The sequence below is a fragment of the Notothenia rossii genome (assembly GCF_949606895.1).
Source record: "Notothenia rossii genome assembly, chromosome: 8".
Classification (NCBI taxonomy): domain Eukaryota; kingdom Metazoa; phylum Chordata; class Actinopteri; order Perciformes; family Nototheniidae; genus Notothenia; species Notothenia rossii.
The window spans coordinates 77,017,083-77,028,716 of NC_136906.1; the positions used below are offsets into that span (position 1 = coordinate 77,017,083).

At 43.4% G+C, this 11,634-nt stretch overlaps 1 protein-coding gene and 1 long non-coding RNA gene across 2 annotated transcripts; one reads left to right on the forward strand and one right to left on the reverse strand.

The window, feature by feature from the left end:
• Window positions 1-314: 314 nt before the first annotated feature.
• LOC307015115 lies at window positions 315-2,726 on the reverse strand. Its single transcript, XR_013801424.1, has 2 exons — window positions 2,371-2,726; window positions 315-1,978 (listed from the first exon to the last, which is right to left on the reverse strand). It is a non-coding gene; the product is annotated as an uncharacterized lncRNA (long non-coding RNA).
• Window positions 2,727-5,519: 2,793 nt separating this feature from the next.
• LOC307014733 (tripartite motif-containing protein 16-like) lies at window positions 5,520-8,379 on the forward strand. Its single transcript, XM_079642843.1, has one exon. It carries the CDS (start codon window positions 5,842-5,844, stop codon window positions 7,510-7,512), a length of 1,671 nt encoding a protein of 556 aa, XP_079498969.1. The 5' UTR covers window positions 5,520-5,841; the 3' UTR covers window positions 7,513-8,379.
• Window positions 8,380-11,634: the final 3,255 nt, after the last annotated feature.

Consider the following 11,634-nt stretch of genomic DNA (forward strand, 5'->3'; position numbering starts at 1 on the left):
AAAGTTTTTAGCAGATCTGGGAGAGTGGAGCCTTGGTTTCATGGAGAAGCATTGCCTGGTCATCGTGTAAAAACTGTGGGTTCTTCTCGTCATTTCTCGAAGCCTTTCTTCGCATTAGTACACGACCAAAGCTTGGAGACGTTTTGATGGATATCATATGCAAACCTCGCCATCACTGGACGTTATGTAGCGGCTTTTTTCCTTTCTCTTTGTCCCACACACGGCTGCATGTTCCTCGCTTATTCTCAACGCCCAATCTGTTCTCTGGAGACGCCTCCTTTTTCCACCAATGAGGTCTTTTTTTGTGCCTGAAGTGTTATTTCCGTTTACAGGAATTGAATTGCTATGCACCTTACTGAAACAAGCATTTCCTAACGATGTAGATGTAACACTGGAGCAACACTAAGTCATTGATTTCATAGGCAGAGTATTTGTAGAGATGAATGATAAAAAGCCCCCGTCTTTAGTTGACTCTCTTTTCTCCATGTCCTGAATCCTTTATACCAAACTAAGGTGCCTCGTGTATATACTTTCTGCAGTGGAGATTTCTCCTTTGCTGTTTAACAATAGTAACCTTGTTAACCAGTGTTTTTTTTAAAACCTTTTTTCACCTTTGTAAAAAAAAGAAACTGTATAATAAACTGACTTTTTTACACACGTAGATTAATCAAATTATTCCAGGAAATATTTGCAAATACAATCTAATTTTGCACTTTATATATATATCAGATTTACTTGGAAGTGAAAAGGCCATCATGCAATCAGACATAGAAATAAAAAGTCCCCTGAATGTAAAAATTAAACGAGTAGCTCAGGTTCTTCACGAAGAACTCGACTGTAAGGATACCCATTATCCGAACGGCTTCAAAATGGCACACCTTCTTCGTAACGCCTCTCTTTGTCTGATCCTCAGTATAAATACTATGCCAATCTTCTTCAGGTGACACCCTCTTTTCTCCTCTTCCTCTCTGCAAACTGTAAAAAAAAAAACCTGCCGCTTGAACTCTCCGAACATTCCTGTTTTTAGCAACAGTTAGCTCGTTAGCCGCCGCCGCCGCCGCTCGGCTTTCACTCGGCTTCAAACGTGTTTTTCCTTAAACCAAGGTGGACATTTGTTTTGTTTTAAATCCTGGTTGTGTGACACTTAGCTACAGCCGTGCACTGACATGTTGGTGCTGCTTGTATCCTCTGGTTCTCTATGTGCAGAAAATACCAGGATGTGACCAATGCATTCTGCAGGATTTGTGAAGTTGAAAGCTAAAAAACAAACTAGGAAATTTGACGCATGAGATGTTCGCTTTAATTATCATGAAATCCACATTACTGATGATCACTCATCAAAAATCTTCATTATGTAATCATCGTGTGAAGGCATAGTTAACCTTAGAATATCATCACAGTAGTTCTATTGAGGTGTGAGCCGGATATCATAGCTAAAAAACGAAGTTTGATAATATATATTCCAAAAATAAAGGGGTTAAGGCTTGGCAAGATTAGATCAAGTTTTGGATATTGTAATATGGCAAAATTCATGGGTTTTCCTTGCAAATTGAATGTAATTGATTTATTTAAAACAAGGGACGGTGTACATTAATCAACATATTCAAAACATTTAAAAGTACTCAAATTAGCCAAAAGGCTAGTTTTCATCGAACACATTCTGAATTTAAAACATGGTTCTATTTTTAAAAATATTTCGCCTTTCCCCATCTACTCAATAAATCCACTTTCTGATGGTCATTGGTTAAATAATTGTAAAAGCACCCATAGTTAACCCGTCATATTGTCTTTATTGAGATATTTGCTCAAACATATCATGATATCCAAGCGAAACGTAGAATACATTTCCTTTGTTTTCCTGAAAATCTGAAGAAATCCTCTCCTGTGATTGGTCCAAACTGGTATTTGTGCACCTCTCTCTGCAGTCCTTTAACTCCCACTCACTCCTGGTGCAGGTGTTACAAAGCTAATCTCTTCTCTGTGTGAACAGCATCAAGTTAGTATTGTAAGACTTTATTATTATTATTAACTCACCAAGTTGTGTTCATTTCTGGGGGTTACAGTAGGTGATGCTTCCTCTGGATAATTTGTGAGGAAAATGACCAAGGTTCCACTTTCTCCCTTTTACAAATTAATATAAATATATATTATACATTTTACTCATTTCCGTCCGTTTGTTTATATATTACACTCATGTAAAGTTTGTTTTCAAAAGAGGCATCGGAGCAGCTATTACAAGACAATATGAGTGACAATGTTCATCTGGGAGAATCTTATGCATGTTATATTTTCTCTTTCGCTCTCTCTGTCTCTTTTATTCCCCCCCGACCCCTCTGTTCAGGTGTGTAACGTGAATATAAAGACATCTACCTTTTTCTTTTTGAATGTTGTAGACAATCAGTCTCAGGCCGGGTCCAGTCCTGCGGGCAGTGAGAGTCCTGCGGGCGGACACACAAACAAAAACACTTTTTATTATTTGCATCTACTGGAAGTCTAATCAAATTGGGAGGTTTTGTTTATCCATATGTTCGTAGCTGCTCAAGTTTACACACACACTTCTCTACTACACTCAAAACACAAACACCTCGTGCATTTGATCCCTCTGCTTTTTCTTTTTTTTTTCCAAGGTGAGGATGCCAACCTTGAGGAAATGATGCTTTGACTAACAAATCTATAACATCCATGAATGTGGGAATGCAACACATTGCAATAAAAGCACCATTTGAAATGCAGCCGTTTGTCCCCGTATGTTCTTCAATCTGCTGGAAAATCTTTCTTTTGAAAAGGTATCTTTGACGGTCAGTGAGGGTGTTTATTTTGGACTGATGCAAAAAACAACCTAATTTTCCAAACATTTAAGAGGCTTTATTTAGTTTTTACGGGTTTTTCCCTTTCCTGTAGTGTGTTATATAGGTTTTAGTGCATGTCAATGGTCTGCAAAGGCTACAATCTATAGTTTCTCTCCCACACACTCCCCCCTGAAAAGCAGTATAAAATGCCCACTTTAAGTTCTGCAAATAAATGTGAAGTAAAATCAAATTACCTTAGTAAATTATGTTAGCAAGTAAAAAGTACAATATCGGCCTCCAAAATGTTTCGAATTATAAAGTAGCATAAAATGGAAATATTCATTTATTCATTGGTACAGTAATAATAATAATAATACATGGGACTTTTAAAGCGCTTTTCATGAAACTCAAAGACGCTTTGACAGTACTTGCATAAATATACTTAGTTTATATTCCAACACTGGAATGGGATTGGACATGAGTGTAAAGAATTCAGTAGCCTTTTTACCAGATGCTGAAGCACCCCCCAGGATAGCCATAGCACCCCCAAGAAATGTAGGTATTTTTTTTATGTGAAATTCATCATTTGAAAAAGGTCTGATTCGAGTGTGTGTGTGTGTGTGTGTGTGTGTGTGTGTGTGTGTGTGTGTGTGTGTGTGTGTGTGTGTGTGGCAGGCACGAGCGAGCCATTTTGTGTGCGTGCACGCGCGAGAGAGAGAGAGAGCGCGCGCACCTGTACCGGAGATCGTTGTGGTTAGCATCTGGTGCTAGCTACTAGCTAGCTACGCTAACGGATATAAGGAGCTTTTTCAACAACAAGGTGGAGGGAGAACTCTCTCCTGTCAGACTGAGAGTCTCAGAGATACCGACAGGAGGGTTGCTCTAATACACATTTACTGTAGTTGTTTATACATTTTCAACTTTTCTTTGAAATATTAAGCTTCATCACTATTTGTCCTACTCTTCCAGTCTAACATTTAACTTTCAAGCTTTCAACAAAGTCAGTGCATTTGAGCTGTAACAATTTTGATTTAAATCATTTCACTTTTCTGCATTTCTCTGCTAAGTTCAGCAGTTTGTAGCTAAAAGCAGCGACAGTCACCATTCAACTATTACAATATTCAGCTTTTTCTGCATTTTCAGCTAAATTCAGCAACAAATGTGCGCAGCTTACAGCATTTGCACGCATTTTAAGCAGGAAATGCATTTCCTAGTTGTATCTTGTGCCTCTACTGAGACATGTTTCACAAAACACGTTACTTGCAGATAAACAAATATAGCTGGCAGCTTTAAAAGATAACTAGAATGTCAGGAGTCTCTCAGTTTCAGGCAGGTTAGGCTCTGTTGTGATTGGTCAACCACTGAGAGATGTCCCGCCCCTTAACCTATCACGTAGAACTGTGTTGGAGCGCTGGCCAATAGAAGTGCAAGTGTTACATAGTGTAAACATCTTACCCAGCCCTCAGAAACCTCGCTGTAATCAAAGCGCTTCGACTTCATAGAAAATAACAGAACTCTTACCTTCCAGATTAAAAAGGAATCACTGATCGGGCGTTTCAATGTGCTAACTCTCTAAAACCAACAGAGAAAATGTCTTGTTGCTATGGAGATATGTTCCTGGTGTTGCGTTTTTCCTTAAAGAGCATCTTGCAGGTTTTTATTTTTTCTACATTTATGCTTAAACTTGCTTGAAAATTACAATTAAAAAACTGAATGCAGGATTTGATATGTTTTACGAGACATAAGGGCAGGAATTCAGAGGGAAAGGAGCAATTTTGAGCTCTGCTCTTAAAAACGGCTTTTTTTTAAGGTCATACGTCAAACGCGTCATATTACATCACACAGGGGACACATCTCCGCTCTCTGACCGCGGGTATAGTAGAGTTGCGTTGAGTAGAGCGGTTGTGTTTTAAGGAGCTGGTATTTTTACATTGTATTTCACCATTTGTAATCATGGTGCAGTATTGTGTTTGTGCAGGTTGCACAAATACCAGCCTGTCAGGACATCGAGTCCACAGTAAAAAGGACCGGAGCTAGCGTTCGTTCCTGGGTGCGTTGTGCATCCACCTCCCTGCAGCACATACTCTCCACAGCTTTATCAGGAAATCGTATTACTTCTCTCCCCCCCCCCCCCCCCCCTTCCCTGCTCTCTCTCTCTCTCTCCCCTCCGGTACACGGCACCGTAAGACATAGTGTGGAGTTGCATTAGGTAACGCTGTGGTGGCTGTACTGCTCCAGCCGTCTCCTTTGTGTTTGTTTGTTTCCCCCTGTCTGTGTTGTTTGTGTGTGCATGGTGGCTGTCACTCCTGGCTCCCGGCTCAACCTCCACTCACCTGCTGCAATCAGCTGTGCACCCTCCCCGACTACACACCTGCTTTCCATCAAGCCATTTACAACGACATATCAACAGAGGCTCCACAACCTTTCTCCGCCAGATCGTCAAGTATCAGCCGTATCTCGTGTCTCTCAAACTCTCTCTCACACACACACACACACACACACACACACACACACACACACACACACACACACACACACACACACACACACACACAATACTACTAGTACTTACAGTAAAAAACGACTGACTGTACATTCAACTATTAAATCAATCAGCTATTTCAGGACATTGAGGCTATACATTTACACTGGAGGAAACACGTATTTAACCCCCTTCAGATTTTGTAAGTTTACCAACTTATTTTACAACTAAAAGCTCTTTTCAAATGAGGAGGAGGTTGTAACCGAGGCTCTGTGTAGGTCAGAGTCTGAGCTCTGCTCTTCCTCCTGGAATGAATCAGAGTTTGATGAGCCCTTCCTCTTCTTCCTGCTCTCAGACAGAGCCAGCTCCACTCTGTACTTCCTGGTTCCTCCCCTTCAGATCCACACTGAGGAGGAGGGGTGTAACCATGGGTGTAACCAACATGTGGGTAAAGCACAAGAGCTGATAGGCCACATTCACCGCCCACACACATGCTGTTCAGATAACCTGTCACATAGTTTCAGTTCTCAGGAAGTGAAACTCACACACTCGCTGCTACTGAGAGGTGAAATGGCGCAGAAAGGAGTTCAGCTGGACCGGGAAATGTTATCTTGTCCCATCTGTCTGGATCTACTGAAGGATCCGGTAACCACTACCTGTGGACACAGCTACTGCATGAAGTGTATTAAAGGCTTCTGGGACGGAGAGGATGAGAAGGAGATCCACAGCTGCCCTCAGTGCAGGCAGAGCTTCACACCGAGGCCTGTCCTGCTGAGAAGCACCATGTTAGCAGCTTTAGTGGAGGAGCTGAAGAAGACTGGACCCCCACCTGCTCCTGCTGATCTCTGCTATGCTGGAGCTGGAGATGTGGCCTGTGATGTCTGTACTGGGAGGAAACTGAGAGCCTGTAAGTCCTGCCTCGTGTGTCTGGCCTCTTACTGTGACCAACACCTCCAGCCTCATTATGAATCACCTGTCTTTAAGAAACACAAGCTGGTGGAGCCCTCCAAGAAGCTCCAGGAGAACATCTGCTCTCGTCACGACGAGGTGATGAAGCTGTTCTGCCGCACTGATCAGCAGAGTATCTGTTATATCTGCACTGTGGACGAACACAAAGGCCACGACACGGTGTCTGCTGCAGCAGAGAGGACTGAGAGGCAGAGAGAGCTGGAGGGGAGTCGACTAAACATCCAGCAGAGAATCCAGGACGGAGAGAAGGAGGTGAAGCTGCTTCAGCAGGAGGTGGAGGCCGTCAATGGCTCTGCTGAGAAAGCAGTGGAGGACAGTGAGAAGATGTTCACTGAGCTGATCCGTCTCATGGAGAAAAGAAGCTCTGATGTGAAGCAGCAGCTCAGATCCCAGCAGGAGAGAGAAGTGAGTGGAGTCAGAGAGCTCCAGGAGAAGCTGGAGCAGGAGATCTCTGAGCTGAAGAGGAGAGACGCTGAGCTGAAGCTGCTGTCTCACACAGAGGACCACAACCACTTTCTGCTCAGCTACCCCTCCTCACTGCCAGCCCTCAGTGAAGCTACACACCCCTCCAGCATCAACATCCGTCCTCTGAGATACTTTGAGGACGTGACGGCTGCCCTGTCAGCAGTCAGAGACAAACTACAGGACGTCCTGAGAGAGGAATGGACAAACGTCTCACAGACTGAAGTGGAGGTTTTTCTGTCAGCAGCAGAGCCCACCACCAGAGCTGGGTTCTTAACATATTCACAGGAGATCACTCTGGATCCAAACACAGCAAACACACAGCTGTTATTATCTGAGGGGAGCAGAAAAGCAACAGTCATGAAACAACAACAGTCTTATTCTAGTCACCCAGACAGATTCACTGTATGGTCTCAGGTCCTGAGTAGAGAGAGTCTGACTGGACGTTGTTACTGGGAGGTGGAGTGGAGAGGGAGAGGAGTTTATGTAGCAGTCGCATACAAGAATATCAGCAGAACAGCAGGGATGGAAAGTATATTTGGAAACAATGACAAATCTTGGTCCTTAGTTTGTGACCAAAACAGTTATTCATTTCTTTACAACAGTATCCTCACTCCCGTCTCAGGTCCTCTGTCCTCCAGAGTAGGAGTGTACCTGGATCACAGAGCAGGTGTTCTGTCCTTCTACAGCGTCTCTGAAACCATGACTCTCCTCCACAGAGTCCAGACCACATTCACTCAGCCGCTACATGCTGGAGTTTGGCTTTATTCTGGTGATGGAGACACAGCTGAGTTCTGTAAACTCAAATAGCCTGAAGTCCTTGGAGGAACTCTTCTACTTCTTAAACTCACCGTGTGTCCATCAGAGCTGGTTGTTCATGTCTTCACTGCAGAGATCAGCTGTCAATCAAACATGATGGGCGGGGCTTCAACATCTCCTCTTGAGTTGTTCTGTAGATGTTGGACTTTCTTCCGGCTCCTTCCTGTGTCTGTGTAGCCATGGAGGCTGCCACTGCTCAGGAGGATCCTTGTTCACCTGAACTGATTTGTAAACTTTGCTCTAAATATGTGTTGGATATTTCTTTTGATTCTTGTTGTTGTTTCTCTTGTAGTGCACGAGTCTTCAGAGAGAAAGCAGCAGAGCTTCTTTTATTCTACACATTTTATTCTGGTTCTAAAACAACAGAGACATTTATAATCACATGTATTATTTTGACAGATTAAATGTTATTGTTGCCCAAATTAAATAACACATGAGTTCCCAGATGGTTATTTCACTTATTTCATTTAAAATGATATTACTTACTGTCATGATCATAATCAATAAGGACATCATTTATTATTCTCCTGTAAATAGCTTAGAGTCTTTGCTTGGGAAATACATTGTTATTGTTTTGCAGACTAATTGTTGTTGTTGTTGTTGTTGTTGTTGTTGTTGATGTCCAAATAGAAATTGGGTACTCTGATGTTTTATAGAACATAACTTATCATGATAATAATCAATAAGGAAATCATGTCTGATTCTGTTTGAAATAGCTGAGATGAAACACATTCATGGTGTGGAGAAAGTGAAACTGATCATGAAATCATTGAACACACTTTACTGATGGGATGTGTGATCAAATGAAATGTTTGGATCATTAATAAAGGTTTGTCTTTCAAAAACATAAAAAGGATGTTCTTCTTGTGTTATGTCCAAGGTGCCATACGAAGCTGATGGAGAACATGTGGAAGTGATCTGAGACTAAATGAAGTTCAGGTTCAACGAGGAAGACCGTCTTTACTCATTCATTTACTATTTCCATGTAACTACTCTCTCTCCTCTCAATAAGTGATCGGGGGCGTCACTCCCCAGCTTAACCAATCACTTCGCTCTATTCTCACAAGCCTATCATAGCGCTCCGCTAACCTTTTTAAATCTACTCTCCCCCCTCTGACAGCGGTCATTTCAGGGGTGACTCGACGCAACCCTCCTCCACCCCTTTTCACCTCCTGTCCCTCTGAATCCAGGGTCAAGCTAAGCCCCTCCCCTTCAGACCGACCCCAACCATCCATTCACCACCACCGGGGTCAAGCTAAGCCCCTCCCCTTCAGACCGACCCCAACCATCCATTCACCACCACCAGGGTCAAGCTAAGCCCCTCCCCTTCAGACCGACCCCAACCATCCATTCCCCACCACAAGGGTCAAGCTAAGCCCCTCCCTTTCAGACCGACCCCAACCATCCATTCACCACCACCAGGGTCAAGGTCAAGCTAAGCCCCTCCCCTATAGATCGACCCCAACTATCCATTCACCACCACCAGGGTCAAGCTCAGCCCCTCCCCTTCAGACCGACCCCAACTATCCATTCACCACCACCAGGGTCAAGCTAAGCCCCTCCCCTTCAGACCGAACCCAACTATCCATTCACCACCATCAGGGTCAAGCTAAGCCCCTCCCCTTCAGACCGAACCCAATTATCCATTCACCACCACCAGGGTCAAGCTAAGCCCCTCCCCTTCAGACCCAACCCAACCATCCATTCACCACCACCAGGGTCAAGCTAAGCCCCTCCCCTTCAGACCGAACCCAACTATCCATTCACCACCACCAGGGTCAAGCTAAGCCCCGCCCCTTCAGACCGAACCCAATTATCCATTCACCACCACCAGGGTCAAGCTAAGCCCCTCCCCTTCAGACCGACCCCAACCATCCATTCACCACCACCAGGGTCAAGCTAAGCCCCTCCCCTTCAGACCCAACCCAACTATCCATTCACCACCATCAGTGGCTAGACCCCGAGGGGTTTCATCGGATCGGTTCTCCCCTCCCGAATGATACTCCTTAACAACGGGGCCTAATCGCCAAAACTCCATTTCATTCATTTGTGTATTCCTGGCAATAAATATGTATTCTTTCATCAAAACCGTCTCTCCTGATTGAATAACTGAGTTTCCTCCTGAAACAAAGCACAGTGTTCATCATCACTCAGTCTGTCCCCTCCCTCATGCTAGTGGAGCCGCGCCACACTAATTGCGCTCCAACAGTATGGAAGGAATTGCCCCTCCAGGTTAGACTTGCTCCAACTCTGCCTGTTTTTAAATCTCGTTTAAAAACCCACTTCTTTTCCCTGGCTTTTACAGACCAGGTGACACTTGTGCTTTTAAATGTGGGTTTTTATCTTGCTAGTGTTTTGTATTGTTTGTATGTCGTGTAGGAGAGTTTCTCAGTCTGTGGCTTCTGATCTGGTTTCATTGTCCTGTCTGTTTTTTATGTATTTATGCTATGTTTTTATACAGTTGTTGAGGTACAGCACTTTGTTCAACTCTGTTGTTTGCTATTGTAGTGCCGAAAGAAGGGAGTCGGAGGCGGTGCATCGAAGGAACAAAGTTGGATTTATTGAGCAGCAGAAAAGCACATGTTGTCGGCTTGAAGTCCGGGCAGAGAAGGGAAGAAGAGAAAGGAGGGCACACAGTAGGCACACAGTAGGTACAGTCAACATATGTGTCCGTGCGGAACAATACCCCCAACCTGTAGTTCCATGAGTGAATTATGTAAATCAGTGATCACTACACTAGAAATAAAGTGGATTGGATAATGATCAACGACAATTATAGGGAAATAGAAAATAAAACTGATGATATAACAAAAAAACTTTATTCATCTGTGTTTGACGACCAATTGACAAACATGAGGATGTTAAAAAGTGGTAACATTTTGAAAATGAAACTAATAAAAGTCATAATAAACAACATTTAAGTGAAAATACAGTGAATTAAAAATTATGATTAAATAAATGAGTAAATCTTAATAATAGAAATAGGTAGAATAAAGGAAGTAAAGTCAAAATAACGATAAAATTATCACCAATTATCAAATTGAAAACAATGAGCACCTTTCAGAGCTCCTCTGATACACTTCAAAGGGTTTGACAAGCAATTGATACAAATGTGAAAATAAAATAGATTAAAACAATAAAAAAAGTCATTCAAAAATACAATGAAATGGAAAATAAAGATGATAGAGTTATAAAGTATAATAACCGGACCGCTCCAATTATTTCATTTAAAATCAGATTACGTTCAGACCCTCACAGATCCTCTGTCAGAAAGCAGCACGGCCAAAACACTTCACTTAGTCTCTTTGGATCACTTGCTGTCTCCTCTGGGTTCTGGTTCTGGTTCGGGGGTGTAGAACTGGAACGTGACGCAAACAAGGACCCCGGTGAGGGCGGTGGTTAGAGGGATCTTTAGGGTGGGGGCTGCCGTGGAGAAAGAGTGAGGAAACTCTGGAGAGGGGGAGGCAGAGGCCTCCACATGTGGAAGGACGTTCAGGCGGTCAGCGCTCGGAGAAACGTCCATAAACAGAGCTATGTTTGCTGGGTCTTCAGGGAGGAGGTCTGAGGGTCCTCTGATAGGAGATGAGAGAAGGAGATGAGGAGGTGAGGAAGGGAGTGAGGAAGGAGGTGAGGTTTCCTGCATCACGTTATAGGATGGGGTGTCTCTGTGATGGGGTCCTGGGAAGGGGACACAGCGGGGGACGTCTCCTCGGAGGAACTCACCTCGATGGACTCTAAGGAATCTGAGGTTTCTTCTTCTCCATTGAGACACATCTGTTGGAGGGTAAAAAGAAAAGATTTAAAAGAAGATTTCAACCAAAAATCATCATTTTGGTGTCAATTAAAGAGGACGTGTAGTTTTCAGGTTCATATTTAGTGCGAATGCACAGGATAAGGCACACACACACACACGCACGCACGCACACACACACACACACACACACACACACACACACACACACACACACACACACACACACACACACACACACACACACACACACACACACACACACACACACACACACACACACACACACACACACACACACACACACACACACACACACACACACCATACTTGCCAACCTTGAGATCTCAGAAATCGGGAGC